The sequence below is a fragment of the Corvus kubaryi genome, unplaced genomic scaffold (assembly GCF_017639235.1).
Source record: "Corvus kubaryi isolate FWS band 111438036 unplaced genomic scaffold, C.kubaryi_AGA036_p1.0 65030, whole genome shotgun sequence".
NCBI lineage: Eukaryota > Metazoa > Chordata > Aves > Passeriformes > Corvidae > Corvus > Corvus kubaryi.
Window position 1 is genome coordinate 1 of NW_024581707.1, and position 27,687 is coordinate 27,687.

At 37.9% G+C, this 27,687-nt stretch overlaps 2 protein-coding genes across 3 annotated transcripts in view; one reads left to right on the forward strand and one right to left on the reverse strand.

The window, feature by feature from the left end:
• Window positions 1-5: 5 nt before the first annotated feature.
• LOC121672897 (cyclic GMP-AMP synthase-like) lies at window positions 6-7,231 on the forward strand (the record flags this gene model as incomplete). Its single annotated transcript, XM_042045806.1, has 5 exons — window positions 6-203; window positions 1,251-1,473; window positions 2,239-2,484; window positions 3,718-3,820; window positions 4,478-7,231. Coding segments are annotated over 5 exons (1,113 nt in total), but the record flags the coding sequence as incomplete, so codon positions are not given.
• Window positions 6,587-27,687, reverse strand: part of LOC121672896 (probable ATP-dependent RNA helicase DDX43) — a 21,592-nt gene continuing 491 nt past the window's right edge. The window contains exons 2-16 of one of the 2 annotated variants that reach the window (XM_042045804.1): window positions 27,238-27,293; window positions 26,730-26,862; window positions 25,306-25,413; window positions 24,669-24,750; window positions 22,225-22,381; window positions 22,021-22,139; window positions 21,630-21,740; window positions 18,773-18,914; window positions 15,122-15,222; window positions 14,379-14,466; window positions 12,743-12,870; window positions 12,036-12,145; window positions 11,172-11,310; window positions 10,340-10,427; window positions 6,587-7,017 (exon numbers count right to left, since the gene is read on the reverse strand). In XM_042045804.1, the coding sequence (XP_041901738.1) occupies window positions 6,910-7,017; window positions 10,340-10,427; window positions 11,172-11,310; window positions 12,036-12,145; window positions 12,743-12,870; window positions 14,379-14,466; window positions 15,122-15,222; window positions 18,773-18,914; window positions 21,630-21,740; window positions 22,021-22,139; window positions 22,225-22,381; window positions 24,669-24,750; window positions 25,306-25,413; window positions 26,730-26,862; window positions 27,238-27,293 (1,670 nt within the window). In that variant the 3' untranslated portion in view covers window positions 6,587-6,909. Of the gene's footprint in view, window positions 7,018-10,339; window positions 10,428-11,171; window positions 11,311-12,035; window positions 12,146-12,742; window positions 12,871-14,378; window positions 14,467-15,121; window positions 15,223-18,772; window positions 18,915-21,629; window positions 21,741-22,020; window positions 22,140-22,224; window positions 22,382-24,668; window positions 24,751-25,305; window positions 25,414-26,729; window positions 26,863-27,053; window positions 27,195-27,237; window positions 27,294-27,687 lie in introns of those variants that run through there. The other variant, XM_042045805.1, reaches the window with a different exon arrangement.

The window sequence follows — 27,687 nt, forward strand, 5'->3', positions numbered from 1 at the left end:
CCCTCCCCCCCCCGCCGGCGGCGGACGCCCTGCGACTCCGGGAGGTGCTGTCGCGGCTCAGCCTGACCCGCGGAGACGTGTCCGAGGCGGCGACTCTGGTGAACAGGGTGATCGCGCACCTGGTCCAGGCCATCCGCGTCAAGGACGGCTGCTTCAGTTCCATCGAGCGGCAGAGCGCCGGCAGCTACTACGAGCGCGTCAAGGTGGGTGTCGGGGCGCCGGCAGCGCTCTCCCGCCGGGCTGCGGCGGCAGCGGGCGGGCGGCTCGCGCGGGCGCGCCCTGCGCTGCTCCTGCCGCGCGAGAGCAGCTCTTAGCTGGCCCTTCCCGACGAGTTAAAACTAAGAACGACTCTGTAAAGTAACCACAATGCATTATAGAATGATCAGTAACCTGCTGAATGGTGTACTTATGTGCATTCAGTCAGAGACGCTACCTGAACAGGACTCGCGTTCAACCCGCAGAAAGCCCTGTCCTTGCACAGCACACAGGTGAGCCTGGTCTAACGACAGGACCAGTCAGGAATAGCACTGCACCAGAAGCCGTGGGCCAGGTTTTATTTCCTGTTTTTTCTTCAAAAAGCAGGAGTTATGGATACAAACTGAAAGAAGGAAAATTAAGATTAGATGTTAGAATTTTTTTACTGTGAGGGTGGTGAGACACTGGTACAGGGTGCCTGGGGAGATTGTGGATGCTCCAAACCTGGCAGTGTTCAAGGCCAGGTTGCATAAGGCCTTGAGCAACCTGATCTAGTGGAAGGTATCCCTGCCCAGGGCAGGGTGGATCAGGACTAGCTTTTATCTCTAGGGTTTATTCCAACCTCTTCACCTTCTATGATTAACCAGTACCTTTTTTCCTAGTTCCAGCAGACTGAAACAAAGTTAAACATGGGGACACTTTATTTTTAACTCTCTAAAACCAGCTTCAGACCTAGCAATGCATTTTTTTTCCTTAGTTGATTCCTATCTGCAAAAGGACGATTGAATCCAACATTTATGCATTAATTATTCAGAACAGCTCAAGAATCTTAAAACTATCTTTAAAAATTAATAAGTTGGAGAGCTGGGAAGTAAGCTGCAAATTGCTATTTTCCACCCCAATGCACGGTAATCTTGGAATACCACAGAAATAAACTCATATTTCACATCAGACATGATCAGTACACCAAGGTAGATAAAACCACAACTGGTATAAAAATCTCAGGTTTTATTCTCCTAAGTTGCAGGTTGACTGTTGTATTCTCATATTTGCAGATATCTGAACCAAATGAGTTTGACATTATGCTTGTAATGCCCGTTGAAAGGATTCAGCTGGACAAGTCTGATGATACTGGAGCTTATTATTATGTATCATTCAAAAGAACTCCAAAAGAAAAGGGTTTTTTGAAGTTTTTAGATGAAGATGGAAAATTATCAGCCTTTAAAATGCTTCAAACACTAAGAGAAATTATTAAACAGGAAGTAAAAAACATTAAAGGTTAGTATTGAGAGAGTAAGGTTCAAGCGGAAGTGCTAAAAATCCAGTTACATCGTGCATATGTGTTGCCCTATTGTTAAGAACACGTATTTTCCTGCCAGTCCTGTCTCTCTGTGCCAATGGAGCTGTCACCCCTGCTGTCCCCAGTATCTCAAGTTTGCTCTTGTGTTAAGAATCACAAATACATCATAGCTGATCTTATTATGTTATTAACTCCACTATGCATATTTTCTGTATGAAAATAATAAACATTAAGAGTTCTATTGCATGTTTGGTATTTCCTACGTGACCTATACATCTTGCATCTTATCTGGAGTGTGCAAAGAGCCATTTGCTGAACTGGTAGCAAAACAAAGAGCTTTCTTTTATACAGTATCTAATATTTTTTATTGATCAGTATAGAAAACATATCCCCTTTTAGGGTTATTTTTCCCCAAAATCTTCAGAAACATTGTGGCCAAATCTGTTCACTGTGTGTTTTCAACAGGGAAGCAGTTCATTGAAAAACATTACTACATTTTGAATTCTTAGACAGTAAATCAAGCAAACACACTGTGTTCCCTATTTCAGAGAACTCCTCAACAGGCCTTCTCAATGTTTTATTTAACATCCATAGCCTGTAGGATAAAGAATGAGCGATTGAACCTAGGTATTGTTTCTGATTGCTCATGAGCTCTTTAATAAAAAATGTAACATTCTTCAAAAAAAGGTTTCATCTATCTAATCTATCTATCTAACATGAAATATCACTTTCTTTGTTACTAGATGTGGAAGTCACTGTGGCAAGGAAAAAGGTTGGAAGCCCTGCAATAACTCTTCAGATCAAGAATCCTCCATCAGAAATATCAGTGGACATCATCTTGACTTTGGAGGCTCAGCATAGCTGGCCCCTCAGCACACAGGGTGGCCTCAAAATTGAACAATGGCTGGGAACAAAAGTCAAGAGAGATATGAGATTTAGATCACTTTATTTAGTAGCCAAGCAAAACAAAAGAGAAAAAGTTCTAAGAGGTATCTCAAATATGGACAATAATAACTTATGAAGTATCTTCTCTACAACTTGATCATTTACAAGTGCTATAGAAAGGGTTATCCAGATCATGTTCAGTATTCTGCCTTCAAGATACCTTATCCTGGATAGATCCAGCTCAGACAACTGAAATCCCTCTTTAAAGCATCAGATCTGTGGTACTGCTTGTCCTGTACTGAAATGTAAATACAAACCCACCCCACCAGGCTGTACACTGATCATTAGTTAAGAGCATTATATTAAATCCACTCCATCCAGACACATGGCTATGGGCCTTCCCTTGTGCTAGCACTCTTACTTAATAGCAGCATGCACTCTTTTAAGGAAATTAGAAGTAAGTTGCTAAAAACGCAGGGAACACCCCTGTACATGTGACTACATCCACAAATCAGATACTTCTGCAGGAAGCAAACTGTTTCCTATCAAGATACATTATTTCTCACTGAACTCTGGTATGGCTACAACATTTTTTCTTCCAGACCACTGTCACATACATTAGTTTGCAGAAACATTCTGATGTATCACTGCATTATGGTAACTGATTATTTCAGCAAAAAGATTTCAAGCAATCTGGTATTTTTTAAATTAGCATGCCCATATTATCAAAAACCCAGTACAGCAGTACTGGTTTATTTGGCAATCTCTTCCCGTGCAAATTAAATGCAAAGAGTAACTGAGCCAAACAGGCAAGGGAAACAGCTGACTCACGCAAGGAAGACAAAAGTGATTGCTTGGTGTTAAAAACAGGGCATTGAGCTACGTTAGCCATTATTTTTGGAAGCACGAGCAGAAGAAGTGTTTTAGAACAGTCACCTTACCTGAAACAAACTCACAAACCTATTATTTGCACAAAGAAAACCCAGAGAACACAGTAAGAGTACAGACATTCAAAGGTAGTAGATTTCTATGAATAATACAGTTCCCTAAATCATGTTCAGCAAATCCAGGGAAGTTCAGAATTAAGCTTGAAGTAAATCCAAACATCCTTAGGAATTTAAAGCATTCAAATAATTAACTATGTCTATATTAATTACATTCTAATTGCCTTTGTGAAGCAGCTGGGGAGTTCAGGAGGAACTTAAGATTTTTTTTTTTAGTGGGTGCAAAAAAATTGCTGGTATTTAAGTCAATTACAAAATTGGGATTTTTTCCTAGCTACAGAAGCTGATGGTTAGTGCAGTGTAACCATTTAAGAGTCTTGTGCTTTACTTCAGGAAACACCTGGCGGCTCTCCTTCTCGCATATTGAAAAGGACATGATAAACAACCACGGCAACTCAAAGACATGTTGTGAATCCGATGGACCAAAGTGCTGTAGGTTGGTATTTCACAGGAATATTTTACTTTCAGCCTGTGTGAGCTGGGCTAGCACTGTCTAACACTGTTTCAGTTTAGCATTTAAGAATTTGATGTAAGAGTAATATAACACGAAGCAAGAATAAATCTTTTAGGCATAATTGTTCTACAGCAATGCAACACTGCATGTGCTTGCTGAATGTCTGACTTGCATTTACCTAACAAAAGGTGGAAACAATCACCTTGCTGGTTTACACTCCAGACTTGCCTTAGAATGCAAAAAGATGTGACTTGTTAAATTATCTTTTCCAAATTCAGTCCTGTTTAGAAAAAGCAGCTTAAAAAAGTGATGACTCCACTTTCTGAGCAAAATTACACTTCATATCAAGGTAATTTCTAAAATGATGGTGAGAGAACTACTGAATGAGATCAAGATGAATAAATGATTTTTCATTTCTGTAAGAACTGTCTTCCACATTTCTTCAACACAGAAGAACAAAACCCACATGAGGTACAAAACCTCCTTAACAAGTAAACTAAGAAGTTGGTTTGCCAATTACATCTTGTACTGAATCAAGAAAGTCACCACAGAATTAATGCATAATTGTGTTTAAATACTTGAACCACATACTTAGAACTATGGAGAAGGTACCTAATCCATTCTTATTTTCTTTAACAGGAAAGGTTGTCTTAAGCTGCTGAAGTACCTTCTAGAGCAACTTAAAATGAAACATCCAAAAGAATTGGAAAAATTCTGTTCATATCATGTCAAAACTGCTTTTTTCCACTCCTGTGTCACGTGGCCAAATGACTCAGAGTGGCACTTGGGAGACCTGGATCATTGCTTTCAGCAATGTCTGGAATTTTTTGTGGGTTGTCTGCAAAAGTCTCAGCTGACTCACTTTTTTATTCCCCAATACAACTTGTTCAGCCTAGAAGATAAAGCAAGACATCATTTCCTTTCAAGAAAAATAAGCCATGAATTGAACAATGGATTCCCAGTATTTCATGAGAATTATTAAGAACATTGTTCACAATAAGATCATGTAAACTTGCATATTTAAAACAAAAAATTCTGCACCATAAACTACTCTTCAATAGTGTGGTACTACAAAAACCAAACCAAAATAAAATCAGGAACATGAAGACAAAAATGCATGCTTTGGCCACACTGCTTAGCCATAACTCTTAAAAGAAATGTTTTAAGTAATATTTATTTTGCCTATCCAAATGTAGATATCACCATCAAAATGTCTTCAAGGTATACTAAGAACATATAGAAGAATTTGGAATAGTTCATTTCCCATGTGTAATTTCTATATTTCCAAATACAAAGGCATCAATGACTGCATAACAGAAAAAATGACAATTTTATTTAAAACTAAGATGCAATACAGAATATCCAAAATACACTCCTGCTTTCAAAAGGAAAAAAGTCACTGGAGTTACTTCAACATTAACCAGAACAACTTCTCCAGATCACCTGTGTGGATGAAGATCTTTTGCAGAGGACAATCACAAGCAACAGTTAGCAGAGAGAGAATATTTTATCAGAGTAATATGAAGTTTCTGAAGTAACTTATCCTTTCTGAGTCTTCAGAATTGCTTTAGAAATCAGTCTTTTCACTGGGCTTTGAAGCAGTCGTTACCTAATACACTGCAACAGAGTAGATGTTATTGTGCCAATGAGCATTTATTTGTATGATGAATCATGTAGAAAGAAATGCATCTTTCAACCTGTATCAAAGAGGAAGACTCTTGATATAAAAGGTTATCAAAACCAAAATACAGCATGAATTGGACACTCTTGAAATTGAAATTCATATCCATTTTTCTCATGCTGAAGTAATGTGTGTGAGGAAAAAAAAAGTAGTTTTAATATTTCCTATTACTAAAATTGTGCAGGTGAGAAGTACACAGCATTTGGGAACTGCTGTGCTGCAAATAAATAGATCTTTTGCTTTTACTTATAGAAGCCATGGGAAGTCCATATTTTTAGCCTACTTTTTGAAGGCAAAATAACCTATTGGCTTGAATAATGCCCAGATTTACCTCAATTATGAGCAAATTAAGAGGGAAGAATATTTAGAGAGTAATTTTACTAAATTATTCTCATTTTTCTGAGTTTTGTTTATTAGTTTTTATTTAATCATATGACACATAAATAAGCACAAGTTCAGACCAAGCATTGAATGAAGGAATAACTCCTTCCCATATAAATTTCTAAGAGTAGAAAACATATCCCGTTATCACTGGGAGTGTGTGTGACAGAACCTGACATCCAAATGTAAAGTGTGAATCAACTTTACCTGGAAGAAATAAAAGCTGGCCTTTGAATGTATTCTTTTCTCCATGGCTTTGTTGACATTGCTGAAGTAAATTCTGGTTTTATCCCTTAAGCTAGAATATTACATCCACAAAAACAAGAGTACAAGCTGATTTTCTTCCCCAGTTAGCCACAAACACATACTTCTTGTCATACTCTCCTCCATTAGAAGAAAAGGCAGACCTCTCTCAAAAAATCTTGAGACACAAGTCTTAACAAAAATGACTTCCAATGTTATGTTTTTAAATAAGAATAAAGAAAACTTGCTTCAGCAAACGTAAGTAATGGCAAACCAAGCAGTTTTCGTTATCCTGAGAAATACTTCTGCATGCCAGTGGCATATCTGGGCAAAGGTACAGTATTTTGAAACTACATTGACAAACATTGCTTTCAATGAATAATCCAGTTCTCTGAATATAAAAGGAAAAGTTATCTTTTACATTCTTATATATCAATACTGCATTTAACTAAAAAAACTCAAACCAACCAACAAAGCCACAATATTTGTTTTTAACCAGTAGAAAATGGCTTTAGAAGTTTCATACATCATACAAAAAAAAAAAAAAAACCCAACTAATTTTTATGTGAAAATAGTGTCCCAAGTGCAAAACCAGATTTACTTCTATATAAAGTTAATCCAGTTTTCTTTTCTAAGACACTTTTTAGAAGTTTGTTTAAATAGGACAGGTATGGAAAGCAATCATGAAACTTAGACATTCAAGCTCACAGATAGTAACACTACTTATAATCACATTCTCTGTTTCAGTAACTTCAAGGGATCACACTTATTTTGAGGGCTTTCTCCAAGGTCTTTGTATATCCTTTTCAATTTCTTTTCTCATTTGTGATTGTTTGTATCTTTCTGCCATGGCAACAAGCTTATCAGGAACTACCTAATAAGAAAGCAGGCAAAAAAACATGGTGAGTTTTAAATAAATCTAAACTTTTAGACTCTGCTTTATGTGAATGCTATTGATTTGTGTGTTCTCAAACTTGATTTCATTATTTATCTGGCTCCTGTCACTTTGCAAATTCTTTTCTGTAGAAATGCAGAGAGAAATCTTTTTACATAAGATTGTACTGAAATATACTGAAAAATAATCATCATAGTGTGTCTGGATTTCCAATAATATACCTATGTTTATATCACCGTATCTGATGGCAACATATAACCAGCTAACTACAACATTATAGTTCAAACAGAAATGTATCTTTTAGTTATAATGAACAGCTGGTAAAACATCCAGTGCCACTTAAAGGTGATATCATTCTATATACATACATTTAAATGTTAATTTGTATTAAATTCCTTATGGAAATTTTAAGAGCCTCTGAAGAGAAACTTTGTGACTTAAAAGAAAGTGTTGTCACAGGAATGGTTCTCATGTGCTTAGAAAAAAGCTAAAAGACAAGAAAAGAAGGGCAGGAGAAAATGGTCAGATCTCCCACCACTGGGAGGTCACAAGAGCACCTTACTAAGATCCACAGGGGTGTTTGGCATGTTTGTAATTATTTGGAAAAGAAGGTGAATAGTATCAACACACTCTCACCTCAGAGTTCTTAAGGACTGAGGCTAGATGTGAAGAATTACAGACAGACTTACTAGGCAGAGTGACAGTGATGAAAGAAAAACCCCAGATACCATTCTTTTGCTCATGGAACAAAGGCAGTATCTAACAAGACTTAAACCAGGTCGGGCATAATGCTTACAATACTGCAAAAAGCACTGTGGGCAACTGTACTGTCACGAGGTCTTGGATCACTGATCTGTCAAAGGCAGCCCACTTCAACAGTCTGCAATGGCATGTGGCCATCAGTGGAAGTCACCCCGTCCAGAATCAGTCTCCTGATCAGCGTGGAGGGCAGTGTGTGAACGTGGTACTAACATGATTGCTCAGTCTGTGTGATTTGTGCCTGCCAGTGGCACAAATACAGTGCAAACAGCAGAGTACAAACGAATGTAAATACCTTAAAGTCTCCCTAAAAGTGCCTGGGCTTGGCAACGCTTGAACAGGTGGAGAATGCAGCCAAGACAACAAGACTGGTGGAGCAGGAAGTCATATTCCTCTAGTTCCCATTTCTTGTGTCTGACTTTATGATTGAGCAATGCTTGCCATTTGCTATCAGCAACTTTTTCTTGAGCTGGCATGAGGGACACCTTGCTAGTATATGTTTTATGTGTTGAATTGCTCTTACTGGTGAACAACTGTCCTGGCAGAATATGACAACTCTGGAAGAGTCTATTCTGCCTAAGTTTCAAACATTATTTAAAAATAAAGTTTAAAATTATGTATCTCTAGCTGAAAGTCACTACAGACTTATCAGTGGCAATAGAAGTAATGAGACAAAGTTATTTTTCAGTTGAAACATGGAATGATTTTCTTCCACAGTATCAGATCCTCTCCTAGAGCTTGAAGCATAACTTACTCCAAACTAAAATCGCAACGATTTCTTGCAAGAGTGGTTTTTGAGCAAGTACAAGGCAAGAGTGGTAAGAAGTGAGGATACAGAAACATAAAAATCTCAGTAAGATAATATCCATCATCTAGTGGCTTATTGAGATTTTTCATGAACAATCTGGGTATCTGCTAAACATATAAGATCGGTAGGGTAGTCCAAGTGAGAAAACAGAAAAGGATAGACATGCCATGATTTACATGGAATGCTTTTCTTGGTATTACAGAGATTACTATTTTTCTACCTGTTTCCTTAATATAGCTGTTCATGCTTCTTAAGCTTTTATATATAAAAGATCTCTTCAACATGAAACAGACACCTTTTTGTTGTACCTGGTTTTCTTTTAATATAATCTGTAGATTCAAAATCACAGAGAACATTTGGCTAACAAACGCAGCTTACTTGTTTTGAAATCGAAATATTTCTGTTTTCAGTTCTCTTCTTACTTTTACATTATGCTTTAAGAATGAAATAATGGTATTTCCATTGTCATGGGAAAAAACCCAACACTTGTCTGTAGGGATACTTCCCTTCTATCAGACATAACTAAGTTTGAGAATAATGTTGTGACTAATAGTAACTCTTGAAAGAAAGGATTCAGAGTTCCTCTTTTCTCCTCTGCACCCAGTTGAACTATCACACATTACAAAAAACCAAAACCAGTTTGGGAACTTTGCAGTCTGCAGCTGAAAACAAGGCTTGAATGGTAATTACTAACTCAGGATACAAAACACAAGGCACCTCTAAAGTAGCTTCACAGTATCATTACTGGTTTCATCTCTTGCATTTTCTGAACAAAAACAAAAAACCCCACCCCAACCAAAACCCCCAAATTTGCAACGTGAAGAAATTATTAGGTGACTACTTTCTACACTTTTTTCCCCTCCTTTTCATCCGTCAAAAGCATCTTAGCAGGTTTGCAATAAAGCAAAGTAGTATCTTTCAAAGAAGAGTTGTAAACCAGAAGACTGAGATGAAGTTCTAACCCAGGGTTTAAAATCTGATTAAGTGTCCAGAGTAAAAACCACAGGTCCTAGATAAAATCCATTTAGTATGTACTCAAACTCCCATCCAAAAAAACCAACCAACCAAATACCCCAACCCAAACAAACAAAATTTCAGCTCAAGTCAGGACTTGAACTGGGGGTTTACTATAAATCAGGCAAAATATTGTTTCTTGTTACAGCAAGAAACAGCAACACAATTGTCTCTGTTTTCTTAGATATGGTATCAAGAAAAAATATGTTTCTTTAAAGAAAGAGATCACATTCCAGTTCCATTTCACATACTATTTACAAACATCAGTAAGAAAGCTTGGTAAAGTACATGCAGGTGTCACAACTGTCAGATACAATAAACAGATAAGATAGTTGAGCTTCTTCTAAGTATTGTTAATATTTACACTGTTAAACAAGAACATTGGTAAATGCATCCAGAAGTGAAATACAAATGGAATAAAATACTATGACATAAAATAGACCCTATTATTCCTCTGCACACCTCAATGTATATGTTAGTTACTTTTTCTTTGGACATGGAAGGCTTTGGTTAAAGTTCACAGTTCCTTACTGGGACTCATCTGTAAGGTAAAATACAGCTAAGGCTATCTAGGACAAGACAGACTGAAATACCCATTGTCTTTCCCTGAGATACCACAAACACTCACCAAAAAGGGTCTAAATAGGCTTAGAGCTTCGTGACCTGCTTCAGGTGCTAACCCAGAACCAATATAAATCTTACCCAGTAATGTATTCTTACTTGGTTTGCTCTTTCCAGAATGTCAATCAGTTCGGACGCAAACTTCCAATCATTGCTCGTGACAAGTGTTACTGCCTCCCCAGTGCGCCTAAACAAGGAAGGAAACAACTGCTGATCTTCAAAATAACTCTTACTAGGCTTTTACTACTGACCTAGGCAGTATTACTGAGCTGGTAGAATAAAGTGGTTTGAGCATTAACTGTGCACATGACAGAGAGCTGCCTTTCATAAAAATCAGAATACAGCAATTCATCTAAAATGGAGCAAATGCAGAACTAATTTAGACTTTAAGATAATAAATATGTTGCCTTTATGCTAGATTTAAGTATGAAAAGACACACATTCATATAATGATTAAATGAGAAAAATCACACTTGTACAAGCCTGGGAAAGCAGCATCCAAAAACCCACCACTAAACTACACCACCATGATCGGCTGCAGACTTTAAACCATGCAGATGGCTTCTGTTCAATGTGTTGTCTAGAAAACTAAATAACTCAGTAGCTCATGAAGAGACAAACAAGGAAGTAACATTCCAGAATATCAATGCAGACATTTTTTTCTAATTCTTCCTCATATTTAAACCAGCTTTCAAACATCCTTCATTCAATAACAGAAAAACCTAAAACTTGTTTGCCTTCAATTTAACAGTGAATTCATTTCAAGACATAAAGCAGTGCGTTTAGAAACATACTTTGATAGACTGAAGTCTTCACTCCCCCACCTCACATCACCTGTAGCCTCTAGAATTTGACAAGAAAAACTCCTATGCAGCGCATAAAACACAACAAAACATTGATAATACACTACTATTTTCTGGTAAACACTTACCCTGCTCTTCCCGTACGACCTATTCTATGAACATATTCTTCAATGTTGCGAGGGAAATCGAAATTAAAAACATGAGTAATATCATGCACATCAAGGCCACGGGATGCCAAGTCAGTAGCTACCAATATTCGAACTTTGCCTACAAGAAGTACGACAGGAAGAGAATGGGAGTTTATGGAATAAGCAGAAAACATACTCCACTCTATTGGTTTTCTAGCTTATAATGCACTTACTATTCTTAACACAAAGTAAAATTATGCTTGTTGCATGTCACACTGAGTTAGCTTCAAATACAAGCTGGTAAGTAAGCACCCAAAATGTCGTTTTACTGTTATTTGCATTTCACAAGTAGAACAGCACAGTGCAGGAAAAGTAAGAAACCTGCCTAGTTGATATAAAGAGTCTGTCCAAAGAACAAGAACTTCAACAACTATATTCTCAGCTGATGCTCTTGTCACAGCACTAGTCTTTTATTAGCATGTGTCCACATAACCCTGAAGTATAACCCTACCGGCATAATCTGGAGCAGAACTGTTTCACTGAAAGCACCATCATCTGACATTTAAATTTACTATTCTGTAGACTAACACAACACCAACTTTTCCAGAAATGTCAAAAGTAATATAAACCTTACTTCAAATTATTAAACTCCCAGACATTCCAAATTTTATTATAGAGCAACCTCTTTGTTTGCTGGGTGTTTCTGTTTGTCAAATTAATAAAGTAAACGTGTAATTCAGAGCTCTTTCATATTTTTATTTCCATAGTACGCAAGAGACACAGCAATTAGAGATAGACAAGTTTTGAACACAACAAACTTTAAAAGTCTGGCCTAAACAAACCAGTACTTCAGTACAAACTCACCTTTCTTGAAGTCATCTAAAGCCTGTTCTCGATCACACTGTTCCCTGTTACCATGAAGTGACTGTACTGGAATTCCCTCGATACCAAAGTCACTTGCTAAGTCATCAGCTCTAGGGTGAAATAAAGCAATGGCTCTTAAAACAAAAGGAAAAAAGAAAGAAAGTAGTGCAGTATCTAGATTTAGATCAAAAAGACAGTGATGTGACAACAAAAGCTAAATGTGTGCTTAAGGACAAAACACTACTGAGCTCAGCTGGTATTTATTATAAAATAGGAAAGGACGTCTAAGCCCCATAGAAATTACCTTTATTTATATTTTAGAGAAGTACTAGATTATTCTTGTGTTGTTCACTCAAAAAGTTCAAGTACGATACAATGACCACCCCCCACATTAATCAGGTCTTGCATGCACCAGAGGCATATGGAAGTAAACAGTGCATCATATTCATGTATCCCCAAGAATCCAAACACCCCACTTGAACTATATGAAATTGAGACTTACCACCACCATTAATGATATTAAAAAAGATACAAACTGCCAGTCAGTCTGAAGGAAGAAATAAATAATAAAAATAATACTACTAGCAGCACATTGTGGACAAGAGCTATTACAGTTGACAGTTATTATGTAAACTAAGAAACTATTCAATATTTCTGTTAGGAAAAAAAAAAACAAACAGATGTGATACTGGGAAGTGATTACATACGTAAGCTTTTTTCCCACAAAAATGATGACCTTATCTTTTGGCTTCATGGACTTAATGAAGCTATGCATGAAAGCTCTCTTTTCTTCCTCAGGGATAACAATAACTTTTTGCTGTACTGTGTTTACTGCCTGTCAAACAGCAAAAAGGGATGTTAGGTAGAAACAGAGTAGAGTAATATTTTTTTCTGTTAATTCCCATATTGCCATGTTATAAAACTAATAACATATGATCCCACAAAAAACTATTTTAATATGTATCAGTTTGGAGTTCAAACAAAGCATATTTCTTATTTCCTAGGTGCTTCAGGAGAATAACAAAATTTACCTTTAAGCAGTTTGCCAAACCATTTATTTGCAGAGATTTAAAGGGTACAGATTAGTGAGGTGAAATAAATATAGCATTAGTGAAAAACAGATTGGAGTTCTTTAATTTGCAAATATTTTATGTTAATCCAGAGCAAGTTAGAAAAATGGCAGTCTTACTTGAAATCACAGGCTTTTAAAGCAGATTCTGTAAATCTATTTGAAATTATCTCTTCTAACTATTCCAGTAACAGTTCATTAAAAACTTTACTCCATTACATGTGGAAGTTACCACAGAATGTCTACGGTATATCTCGTAAGTAGAATAAATGTCTAGACATTCTCATGGCACGGAATCATGATCTTTGTGGCGAGAGTTGAAGACTCAAGTACACAAAGATTCTCTCTCCACATGGGAGCCCTTCCCCCTCCCACCCAGATGTCACCTCTTCAATTAAGAGAAGCTTCTGTAAAAAGAGATGAATGCCCTAGAGAAGAGAGCTACAACAGAAGTTGATGTCTTTCAAATTCCAATCCTCTGGCAAGAAATGTCCTTTGATAAAAGCGTAGTTCTGAACAGAACAGACAAAAAGCACGTTTTGCCTCTCTTTCTACCTAAGAGTGTACTGGATACTAGGTTTCCTCATTCACTATCACTAAAAAAAGTGGAACTGAAAAGGAAAATTTGCAAAGATCTTGGGTGAACTACTGCTTCTATTAATTCTGGTGGTACTGAAGCCAACTACACAGAGCTGCACAACAATGACAAATATGCAACTACATCCACGTTAGAAGTTTTGGACTTTAAAGACAGTTCTTACTCTAACAAGTATTTCCTGCTCTAGACAAGTGTCCTTCAAGAGTTTAGTACAAAGCTCCCACCCCATTTGAGAAAGAAGCAGTTAGGAAACACAAGTTCAGCTAAGGGTCTGTATGCATTAGAAGAAGACCTTCAGAAGGAAAACCAAGTAAGGAAGGAGAACTTGCTGAACTGAAATTAAGGCTGCAAAACCAAGGGCTCACACAAAAACAGCACTGTGAAGCAGAACATTCAACATGACTGATACTTGTCAGCTGTGATTCCTACTGAAGAGCTAAGACTTCCAGATGTTGTTACAGAAAAAGTGTTAGTTAATACTTTTTTAATTTTTCTGAACTTTTAAGGAAACTTTGAAACAAATAGTATGGAGCTGTTTCTTGAAAGCTCAGATTGATTACAACACATATGTGCATTTACTTACATACAATTAGTTACAAGCGAAAATTTCCTGGCTTAAGTGTAGGTTCTTCTGCAAAAGGAAGGGGAAAAACCAAAAAAGAACCAGACAACTTACTGCTAAGTCAAGAGTGCCGACATACACAATCATGGGATTTTTCAAGTAGGATTTTGCTAGGCGACGGACGCCATCAGGCCAAGTAGCACTAAACAGGAAGTGAAGAGGGAAATACACATGAGAATAGTGTGCAAAATCTTCTCCAATTCGTTAATTTCATCACAGTAAACAGCACTCAAGCTTAAAAGGTAATTTTACTGGTTAAAAGTACAGGCAACAATTATGGAGCCTTTCTATTGGAGCCTAAGGTAATTTTAGTTTTCAACAATACCTAATAAGCAAGTATCTAGCCCGTTTTCTCTCTAAACCAACAGCTTAAATGCAAAATGTGGGAACAAAAATTATTGTTGGGATATTCAATTCTTAAGTTCCCAAAAGCTGCATAATTTCAAAATTAATCCAGGTACAGACTAGCAGAGACACTGACCACAAAGTCAGGAAATGCTTTTGGTCCCAGATGGAGAAGCATAAGCTGGCATTTCAAATTGATATGGCAAATTCTAGCACTCACAGGATACCTTACTTTTTTTGGGAGAACTCAATTGTCTTTATATTTGATATAAAACATCAGATAAGGCAGTACAAAATGGAAAAAAAAAAAATTGTCAAATGGCTCATCAGGACTGACTAGACAGAATTCGAAAGAAAACTAGTAAAAATTTTAATAACTGACACATTTGTTTTGAAATTAACTTGTTCAATAACCTTATGTTCAAGTCCTGAGCACTATCATGTTTAGATACCTTGTCATAACAGTTTGTCTGTCAGGGCGCACATCTATTAGGATCTTCATTATCTGAGGTTCAAATCCCATGTCCAGCATTCTGTCAGCCTCATCTAAAACCTGTTCAGAAACAAGGCTATTTATTCTGCCTAGTCCCTCAGATAAGGGTTTATTTCAGCAGGACATTACACAGAAAGATATTTTAATGGTAACTGTTTTAATTGCAGAATCTTCTCCGTAACTTACTGCAAAACCTGTTCAACTTCTATTTCACCTCCAATTTCCTTGATAGTTTTTCATTCAGTATTAAACTCACAGGCAGAACAAGAAAATTTGCAGCGCCTTTAAGAGCATTTAAAGTCAATCAAGAAAAAACAACTGTTTAACAATAATTAGGTTGATGTCTAAAACTAAGCACAAATTAAAAAAACCCCAAAAAACCTATAACCAACCAAACCCAGAGGGGAGCAACCCGCTCAACACACATTAAGAAATTGTTTGTAACTTAAAGGGAAAATCTCATTTCTACCTCATTAGAGATCTCATACAGGATGAAAATATCACTTGTCAGTTTATCTCCTCATTAGAAGTAGGAAAAAAGCCAGAGCATACATTCTGACTCACACTAGGACACTGCACAACTCCCAGAGCACAAGCTCTGTTTCATCTGGCAAAAAAAAGCCAGAAGTGAACAAGTGAGCTGGAGGTCTGAGTACAACTCTTCGGCACTGATAAGTTTTCTAGTATACAAGCACACTTGTGAATGTTTTCAGTCTCATACAAAGAAAGAAGACTGACATCCAAGACTCATTTCTCCTCTGATTTATATAAACTCTACTTGAAAATTAAAGTTACATGGATTGGGCTTTTAAATATTGACAATTTCTAGTCACTTATGTGGAAATACAGGACATTGATGATAATCCCTTTCTAGTGTCCTAATTTTGATGCTCCATTATTCTCTGATATTTTATTATATTAAAGGGGTTTAGTACATTATCTGTGTAAATCTCTGAAATGACAACAAATTATCAACTGAGCGACAGAAGACAAGAAATCTATTTCTTGATTTAATTCTCTTTATTTTTAGAGGGCTCATGGAGATTTCATTAACTACACGAATTCTAATAGAACAGCAAGGCTGAAACATCATTAATTTTAAATACAGAGTTGGCTGCTATGCCTTTTTCAGCAGCAGAAGCTTTCTATGCTATTAAGTACACTGGCACTTTGATGCAAAGGGAAAAGAAAGCATCTATGTCTAATAGATGGATCAGGGTAGTTGAAGTTTACTTTCCTTATTTTTGATAGCTGCTGTCAGATAGACATTAGTACTGATTTTTTCAAATGTGTCATAGCCACATCCTGGTTTATAATCTAAATGTCTTTCAACTGACATGATCTTAGGTTTCTTGTTATCTTTAAATATATAGGTATTTGTTAATATTGTTCATTCCAGTTCTATTTCTTGGCAAGAAAATCTTACAAGCCAGTTCTTCCTTTCAAAATTATTTACTTTCCTCTCTCCTTTGTTTTAAATCAGTTATTGTTAAGTTTTACACTTTTTTTTTTGTACTGAAGAATAAACGCATTACTCCAATCTACCTTCTACATCCTCCTTCATGATTTATATATATATTTTTAATTACACTTTCTCCTAAGTGCTTCCCAATTATTCAAGCCCAATTCCAATTTCCTTCCTTCTGCTTTATCAGCATGGCGTCCAAAGAAATAAGATTACTTCATGAGACTGCTGATGAATGAATTCTGATTTACATTGAACACAGGGAAACAAAAAGCAATTTTCATATGACGTATTTTGAACATCAAAAGGCTGTTTATGACAGAATTTCCAGTCTTACTTATGAAATAATGAAAAGCAGCAGCCTATCTTGAATAAATGGGTTCCTAAAAATCTGAATCAAGACTGCAATCAACTTGATGCTTCTGTCAGGCAAGAAGAGAAATTTCAACCTCAAATTCACCTTGGGTCCTGTGGCTACTCAGACATAATGAATGGTTTGGTGCTGTGGTAGGGTTTTTTTGTTTGTTTGTTTCTTGTTTTGGTTTTTTGTTTGTTTGGTAGTGGTGGGTTTTTAAAATTTTTCTAGGGGGTGGCACATCTGGTTGGTTGGGTTTTTTTAACAACTGTATCCCAATATCTGATCGTGGAAGTCATTTGGGAAACAATTGTATCATATTAGCAAGTAATTCCAAGTTTACTTTGGGAACCTTCATAAGACTCAAGATCTTTAAATGAAAACTGTAAATGAAGCTCTTCAATGAAGAGTGTTCTTCATCCAAGGTGTTAAATTTAAAATCTAATACCACTCTCTTTTCCCTAAAGCAAGGCTGCACGATTAAATTATTTGCTGGCTGAAAACTGACAACAAAGCTCTGGAAACAGAAAGCATCATATACTAAAAAGCACAAGAAACTGCAAGGATAAAAATATAGAAAGATTACAAAAAGATAGCATTTTCAATGTCCAGTTTTTGACATGGGGCTTTGGTAGTGCAGCATTTCCTTAAAGTCTGAGCCATGAGACCTTAACCACATCACAATACAAGGTACTTGCACTGGTTGCAATCTTCTGAAAACTGCTTTTAACTGCTAGTGGTACAACAACAAATGTCTTTCCTCCTGCTTTACATCATCATATTTTTCAACTTGATAGTTAATTCTTTTTGGCATTGTCATACTGTAGTATATGCTGCACATACTGAAATGTGCTTTTGGTTCAATGCCCACTGCTTTACGAAGCAGTGTGTGCCTGTAGTACGACTATACTTCACCTTGGCAGAACTGTTCCTACAGTTCTCAGAATGCAGGTTTTCAGGCCTATTTTCATCCTTCTCAGCAATTACATGTTACTGTTCTGCACAAGGCTATTCTTCTGTCTTCCAATAATAAACTTTTTTCCCAGATGATCAAATTTATAATGACCCTATACCACTGCTGGCCTTGCCAGTAAGCTCACAACTATTACCTAGAACTGGAGCTAACTTGTTACAACATGGAGAGAATTTAACTCTCACAGGGTAGTGGGGGTGGACAGAGAGCACGGCCAAATTGTCAAACTAGGCAACAATTCAGACAAGTTAGAAATAAATTGAATATACAGAGGTGTTTTACAAATAGCAACAGTCTTACATGTTCAGCACAGCAAAAGGCAAGAATGAAATGAAGACATAAGGATTAATAATAACATTTATAAGGCTATTTTCCCAGTGAGACCAGATGAAAGTCAGTCCCCCAACACTTAAGTATCTGTGTGTGACTCTGCTACTGCACAAGTTCTAATAAGAAACCGAGTCACTGGTAACCTTTAAAAAGAAAAGGAAAAGACAACTTCAGAAAGGCATTTCATCCATTAGTAATGAATCCTGACAAAGTGAATTTTAGAATGCCAAACGTTACTGAAAAAACAATTTAGCATCTTTGAAATGCTTGCTGTGCTAGAAGCCTATTTTATTCTTCCTAGGGAATATTTCACATCTGCAGTGCAATTATAGTAAGTATGAATCATCCCTCCAACACCCATTTCAATGTCAAGCTGTACTGTAACTAAGACTTTGGAAGTTTATAGAAAACTCCATTACAGCTTAAATTCAAACTGAGTCAACCATTTCCCAAACCGTGCATTATTCATTGCATATCAGTTACTTGCCAAATATGTTATGCTCTTCAAATTTATGAAGTTGTTCATTTGAAGATCATTCAGTCTGCCAGGAGTAGCAATAACAATATCCACACCTTTGGTAACCATGTCTATCTGTCCTTTTCGGTCCCCACCACCATAGACGCAAATACTGTAAAATAAAACGTTTTACAGAAGTAGTGTATTACATTTCAGCTAAAGTCAATCCTTTTCAAATAAATGCCACCATGTTGTTTTAAAAGTATCACTTGGTATTAACAAGAAAAAGGAATACAGCATGACTGACAGTATCCCAGTAATCAATAAAATTAATACTGAATGACACTCCCTCAACAGCTCAGCAATAGTTTTCTGCTGAAACTGCAGTGGAAGTGATTGTGAAAGGAAGATAGTTCAACTACGTTTTGGGTTGTTCCGAAAATATTTACACAAAAAATAGATGAATGTATGAAAGGATGGATGATTTTCCAAACAGTACCATCAAAAGTCAGTTGTTTTGCTGTTGGGGTGACTGTAACACTTACTCAGAATGCTACACAAAGTTAACAGAGATCCCTACAAGTAAGTTTCAGAGTACACTAATGTCTGCTTAATTGCTTAAATGAAGATCTACACTTCCCAGGCTTGTGGATGAAACACACAAGCAGCTGATACACTAGAGAATTAGGCTTTTACCAGAAGAACCACAAAAAGGCTAGAAAAATGGGCTGATGAAAATACCATAAAGCTTAACGAAAGCAAAGATAGGGATGGAATTACCCCATGACTCAGGGTCAACCTTCTAGAAGATGGCCTTGCGGAGAAGACTCTGGTGGGCAAGAACCTGAACATTATTCAGCAGCGTAATCTCACAGAAAAGAAAGCCAGGCATGTTCTATGGAGAAGGTATCAATAGGCAGCATAAAAATAACATTGGGTCATTACAGGATGAGGATGGTCACCTCACAAACAGGGACAAAGACACGGCAGAGCTGTTTAATGCATTCTTTGATGCTTGCCTTCAGTATACACGATGCACCAAGGGGATTTCAGTGCCCTGAGCTGGAGAACCATGACTGCGAGAATAATCCACTCCTAGCTGAGCCACAAATTATGCAGGATCTGCTGCTCCAGCTGGATTCCTACAGATCGATGGGGCATGATGGGATTTGTACAAGAATCCTCAAAGAGCTGGCTGATGCCATTGTGAAGCCTCCCTCAGTGATTTTTGAGCAGTCTTTGGAATCCAGAAAGGTCCCAGCTGACTGGAAGCTGGTGAACATTGTTTTGATTTTCAAGGATCCCAGCCTGTTAGTCTCACTTCAGTGCCTGATAAATTTATGGAGAGGATTATTCTGGAAGGTATTGACAAACACCTGCAAGATAATGTAGTCAGTGGCCACAGCCAGCACAGCTCCATGAGGGTGAAGTTCTGCTTGTCAAGCCTGACTTCCTTTTATGACAAGGTAACCTACCAAGATGCTCAAGGGAAGCCAGCTGATGCAACCTTTTTGGATTTCAGTAAAGCTTTCAATACTCTCACAGTATCCATCTGGACAAAATGTCCAGTATTCAGCTGATAAACACATCATGTGATGTGTGGGCAATTGGTTCACAGGTCAGGCACAAAGGGTTAGAGTGAATGGGGTGACATTGGACTGGTGACCTGTCACTAAAAGGGTCCCACAGGACTCCATCCTCAGCTGTGTTCTTGAACAGCTTCACAAATGACTTGAAGGCAGGACTGGAAGAGATACTAAGCAAGTTCACAGATGAAACTGGGAGGAGCTGTTGGCTCCCTCAAAGGTAGGGAGGCCCTGCAGGGAGACCTCCACAAATCAGAGGACTGGGGAATCACCAACCACATGAAGTTAAACAAGGGAAAGTGCTGGATTCTGCACCTGGGATGGGACAACCCTGGATGTACAGACAGACTGGGAAATGAGATGCTGGAAAGCAGTGCCATGGAAAGGGACCTGGGGGTCCTGATCGATGGCAAGGTGAACATGAGTCAGCAGTGCCCTGGCAGCCAGGAGGGCCAACCCTGTCCTGGGGGGCATCAGGCACAGCATCGCCAGCCGGGCAAGGGAGGGGATTGTCCTGCTCTGCTCTGCACTGGGGCTGCCTCACCTCGAGTGCTGGGGGCAGTTTTGGATGCCACAATGTTAGAAAGACATTAAACTGTTAGAGAGTGTCCAAAGGAGGGCAACAAAGATGGTGAAGGGCCTTGAGGGGAAGCCGTGTGAGGAGCAGCTGAGGGCACTTGGTCTGTTCAGCCTGGAGAAGAGGAGACTGAGGGGAGTCCTCACTGCAGTTACAACTTCCTCATGAGGGGAAGAGGAGGGACAGACACAGCTCTCTTCTCTCTGGTGACCAGTGACAGGACCTGAGGGAATGGCCTGAAGTTGTGTCAGGGGAGGTTTAGGCTGGATATTAGAGAAAGGTTCTTCACCCAGAGGGTGTTTGGGCACTGAACAGGCTCCCCAGGGAAGTGGTCACAGCACAAAGCCTGTCAGGGTTAAGTGTTTGGACAATGCTCTCAGGCACATTCGTGTGACTCTTGGGGATATCCCATGCAGGGCTAAGAGCTGGACTTGATGACCTTTGTCCCTTTCAACTCAGCATATTCTGTGTGATTCTTCTCAGCTGTCAACATAGAAGGGAAAGAAACAGAAAAGCTACAATAAAGAGAATTCCAAGTGTACAAGAAATAGATCTTGACCATGAGATTAGTCAAAACAGACATTCTGAAAATTGGGAAAATAGAAACTCTGCATTTACTACTATCCCCTCCTCTCTTAAATGTAATTACTGTAGTAGGTGAATTAAGTCACAACTGGTAGGAGAAAAAAATATTACGTAACAAGCCAGTGAGAAGAAAGACTACCTTTTAATTCCTTTGTATGCATACTTTGAACACTCTGCCTCTACCTGAAGTGCCAGTTCTCGAGTGGGAGCAAGGACTAACATTCCAGGCCCCTCACGCTGATCTTTGGATCTGCAACAAAGCATATTTAGAATGTTGGTATAAAAGGACAGGCAAAGTCCATCACACTTGACACTGAACATTTTTACACTGTTCTAAACTTCCTCTGTACACTGCTGCTAATGGAATCTATGGTAACAAAACTGGTATTTTTTCCATCAGATTTATAATTTTTTTCCCAATACATGATTTTTATCTTCATTCGTAGAAAATCATCTCAGGGTGCAGGAGGAAGTAAGTGCAGGGGGAAGAATGCACAGCTAAACAAATCAGACCCGTGAGCAGTCCTTACATTGGTTGTGAAGTCAAGTGAATGAATCCAGGCATTAAGTATGCTAATGTCTTCCCAGTACCAGTCTGTGCTATACCAATAAGATCAATTCCTTGGAGTATGATCGGCCAAGCCTGGGACTAACATAAAACAACAAATACTTAAATGTACTTTTCATTTTTCTCTTAAGCTTCAGTTAAAGAGTCATCAAAATTGAAGACATACCTGAATTGGCGTAGGCTTTTGAAAACCAACTTTTCTTATATTAGCCATAATATCAGGATAATGCTCAAATACATCTTCAAATTTACAAACAGGATTTGGAATACTGCGCTTTTCACCTTCTTTTAAGTCATCACAAGTTATATCATTATTTTCTTTCCTGTATAGAGTTGAAGTAGTGCAATTGTTTTAAAGTCTCATTAGCTGAAAAAGTACAGCTAACACAAAACACTGTGTTTCTTAACTTTTTTAAACTCCTGGAACAAGAAAAAACAAGTTCAGGCTCTTGAATGGGACTGAATTAGTCTTCTAACTTTCTTGATAGCCTTATTATAGGAACATGTCTCCCAGAGGTATCTATTACCATTCTTTCTTAAGAATGACTAATTTGAAGTTATACATGGTTATTAACATGAACTGCAGTCCTGTCATATCAGGCTACAATTATACTCTATTACAAATTAACTAGGTGTGACAAGTTTTAAACCCAAAGACAACTCAGAACTCAAGAGGAATGGCTTAAACTTATCAGTCAGAATTCTATATTCTGACAAAAACCTTCCCCAACTGTTTTCAGAGAAGCTCCCTGGGTACTCTAGAGAATAAAAACAGAACAATTTTGGGAAAAGAACATGACCAGTAAGACAAGCTCCAAAACCAGCCCTGGAGCAACCAATCCCTAAAAGCAGGCAAAACCCAAATCACAACACAAATAAAAGACGACATTAAAAACTGGTGTTCCAACGCTTCCCCCAGTTCAGAGCTACTGATATGCTGTCCTAGTTTGGGCCAAGGGCAGAGTTAATTTTCTTGCAGTGGCAGTGAGAGGAGCTTGGAGCCATGTGGACATACCTATGTTGTTAACTCTATACCACCCAAATCATCATTAGGGGGTGGAAAGGTTTTTCACTTTCCAGGAGAAAGCAGGTGTGGTTTCCTGTGGAAGAAAAAGGCAATGTGTGGACCCTCCATGGCCATTTTGTGCCTTTTTCTGGGGGAGCAAATGGTAAATGGAGCGGTGAGGTGGTGTGGATGGTCCAACCAGAGGGCTTGGCATCGTTTGTTATCTCAGGCTTGGGGAAAAAAACATGGGTATGGACTGTTTCATCCAGCATTTTCTCCTTTGTCTCGGGAGCCGTGTGGTGCCAGCTGTGGCAGTGTCATGTCGGTCAGACTTCCATGAGCATGTTGCATGTAATCCCCTTCTTTTATACAATGTTGTTACTAGTGTTGTTGCTGTTTGTTTTTCTTATCGCACTGCTGTTTTCCAGTAAATTCTTATCTCAACCCATAATCTCTGCCTTTTGTCCCTCTCTCACCAGAGGGGATGAGGGAAGGGGAGTGGCTGCTTAGAACTTAATCTCCATCTGGTTTTAAACCATGACATATGCATAAGCATATTGATTTCAGTCCTGTACTCCTCTGAAGATTCCCTTCAGTAAAAAGCTTTTCTTCAAGTGGGGTGGAAGCTAGGAAAAGAATGGGCAATTCAACTTCCCCATATGTTTACAGAATTATTTCTTTCAATTGCTGCCTTTTTTTCCTTAAAGCGAACCAATTAGATGAAGTAGAAAAAAAAAATTCCTTTATCACACAAGTGCTACTCCTCAGTACATATTTTTAACCTACAAGAACAACGTTCTGTAATTTTCACTAGCTCTAACAATAACACATCCATATACCTCAAGGAAAAAGGTGAAAACAGCTGGAAACAATACCATGTTTTGGTCACTGTGGCAAAGTTTCTCTGGCATGCAAAGAAAAAAAAGGCATCTCGCAGAAAGAAAGTAATAAAAAGCTAACAAATAATGCTCACTAATTTCATTAGAATTACTGAAGGGAGCTGAAACGATTACCAAGGCCTGAACAACATCACTTGAAAACAGATGATCTGTTTTCCCAGCAAAGTATTCACATAGGCCATTGGGTAAAAATGAATGGGTACAGTTAACTGAAGCAGGTACTCACCAGGATGCGCTTGTAAAGACAAGACAGACAGAAAGGAAGACAACAGTAACAGAAGTTGGAATTTGGTTTGAAGATGGTTTTGACTAAAAAAATGCACACAAAAAAATTGCAGCCAAGAGGTAGTCAACTTGTGAACAATCCTATTTGGAAGGACCTAGAAAATGTACATACTGTCTCATAAAAGGCAAAGAAACAGCCAAAAGTCAGTGAACTGTCTTGAATGTTTTCTGTTCTGAAATTCAACTAGATCAAACACTTTTAAAGAAGCAGAAAACCCCTAAAGTTAATTTTCCAGACAACTAATAGCATCTCATCTGCTAGTTGTTTCATTCCCAAAAAAGAGTTCTTAAGAAGATTAAGTTACTACAAGACCCCAGCATTAATGCCTCTGTCTCAGTATTTCATCTCCCACATTCCAGGCTTTATACCTTAACAGTAATTTTTGCCAAGCAGATGATTCCCTAAAGAAATTATCTTACCGCCACAGTTCCACTTCTTCTTGTGACATAGATGCAGTCCTGGATGATTCTTTGTAGAAGTTTTTCTTAATTGGAGGCAAGCCTTAAATAATCAGAAAAATTCAACTTGAATCAGCAAGAAATAATAGAGTCAGTGTAAGTCTACTAAAGCTTAAGATGCAAAGCCCAGAACCCAGACAGTGCCTTGAGTGAGGAAACTAGCTGGAAGTGATGGAAGACCATTGCTCACATAAAATGATGCAGGCTGAAACAAATACTTCAGTATCCGTGGAAAATACTCTTCCCCATATTTCAAGTTCTAAAGTAATTTCTACTAACATATATAGTATTATATTTAACAATTCTCAGTTGTTTTTTTTCCTGTGGCCACATACAAAATGACACCATTTTCAAAGGGTGACATTCAAAATACCACTTGAGTAGCAGGTTGAAGACAGATTACCATCTTGGCACAGTAATCAGTGTCCTCCAGGACCATGCTGAGAAATGCCAACAAGGTCAGCTCACTGCAAATACATCACTAATTTGGGCTCTGAAAGATTCAGTCATCTCAAAGCAGGTATTAGAAATGTTTAAGCATTCCAACAGATTTACCACACAAAGACAAGTATAATACAATCAAAATTGTAAAACTAACCTGCCCATTTCATAGCTTCATATTTGGCCCTGTTTTCTCGAAGAGAGGCCCAGTTAATCACTGATTTCTTTGGGTTATTTTCAGGCTTGATAATGTCCAAGGTTTTTCCTGAAGAGTTAGTAACAAAATGCTGTTGTTTGATGGAACAAACCATGGGGAGAAATCTCCCCTCAAAACAAACACATTTTTTCTATTGCAAGGCCTCATAAATTTTGAGCAGATATGAAACATAGAAGTGGAAAATTCTTTCCGAGGTTTCTGCCCTGAAACAGTGCTAAAACCTGTACAAATTCAGTTTTAATAACAAAAGGGAAACATTTCAACATCTTTAGCTGCTTAAAGAAAGTAGGTTATGAAATGCTTCTCCTCCAGCTATAAATTAGCCTTGTTGTGCAGCAAGTTTTTGAAAAACTTGTGAGACCAGCAGATGATATGCAGACAGAAAGCTTTCATTTCAACAGCTACAAGAGCAAAGCTTACTTCTAAAGCATCCAACACCACAATAAAGTCTCAGTCTAGTTATATTCTATACTTCTTTTTTCATGAGGTTAACACTTCCTAAGTAAGTTTTACACTCAAGATATAAAGAGCAACACAACTCTGTGGAAAATTAGTGGAAAAGCAGGGAACATAGGGAAAGCACTGTCACAAATACTAAGGAAGTGTTATATATTTCTAGTCTCTTGAAACATACTCATCCACCCCCTGGGACACTTCTAAAAATGAAACACACAACTACTCCAATCCTTATTCTAATGCTGGAACATAAATCCTGGATCCCTTCTTCCTCATCAGTGCCTCAGATCAACAATTGTGGATGGCATTTGCCTGTGCAAAGAATTGTTGGGGGCACATACAAGACCTACCAATAACAAAAGCAGCATTCATACATACAAACAATATTTCTATATCCATGTAACAAAGTTACCACACAAAAGCCTAGTAAAGCCAGGCATGAAGTACAATATCAAATCTTAAAACATTAACTTCCCATGAATATAGTAGGAAGTCAGCATAGTCCATGCTATGATCAGGACTTTACAGACTATCTTTAGAAAAGTTTACTGAACTGTAATACTCCACAGATACTAAACTTACACTAGAGCCAATACTGGTATTTTGGAAGAATCAGACTTGAAAGAAACCAAGGTGGTATAACATCCTGCATACATGAAATTGTTGAAAACACACAGGAACAGATTTTCACAGAAGCCTGGCAGTTTGGGGGGAAGGGGGAAACTGTCCATAGTTGAAAAAGGAGGATACCTTGGTATTTCTGTTTTAAGGAGATGCCATTGCCCAAGAACAAGGTTAAAGTTAATTCACTCTGTAAAATACTAACAATATAAAAACAGTCCAGCAAACTACCAAATATATGGAAAGGCAATCCATAATATTTTTTCCCCCAAACCCACATTTCTTACCTTTCTCTGTTCCACCTCTAATGTAGTTTTGTCCAGAACTTGTAACAACATTGTCAATCAACATCTTGGCTTTGTTTTGCTCATCGATGCTGCCAAAAATCTTTACTTCAGCTTCATAGGTTCCTCTTATAACCTAGGTTCAAAAACATCACTGAAGTTTCTTTCATACTGCAAAGACAAGCATTATGCAAGAACACAAACTGAACACCATTTTTCACCCTTTTTCTTTCCGAAATTTAACTTGATCTATGAAAAGGCCCTTTAATGCTTTTTCTAAAAGAAAAGGAAATAAATGCAAACTTAAGGAAAAAAAAAATCAATAACCTTTTCTTATTTTCACATAACATCCAAGCTGCACCCTCAATTCCACTTCCTTTTGACAAATTCTAAAACAGTAGCATTATTACAGCTATTTTAACACCCTTCAACTTCCTCCAACTGGTTTACACAGAAACAAAACCAAGTATGTTCCCAAGCCCATGTCTTGACAACATACAGCACATGATACCTTTATCCTGGAACCCGAAGAATCCTCAAGTTCTTTAATTTTAGTTCCACCCCGACCTGTTATAAAGATTCACAGCAGGGATTACAGAGATCCAGGACAAACTGCCCAAACCCACACATTAAGTGTTTCATTTGTGACTGAACCCCAAGACCTTCACACGAGTGCGTGTATCTAGAAATAAAAGAACTTGTGACACCAAATCGTTGGAGACTGTAGGCAACTCTTTTGTCAGTTAACCAAATGCAAGGCTTGTGTGTAGAGGAATGCCCTTCAGTGGAAGAGATGGAGGAGTAAAACTAGATCAAGAGACTGTCACCCTTACTCCATGTGACTAGAGAGGGGCTTCGGACCACTTGCACACTGCTGGCCTTGAGAAACAGACGTCAACTCATTCACTTTAGGGAGGAAAAGTTTCCCTAGAGAGAGAAACTCTGCTAAAGCACGCTGCCA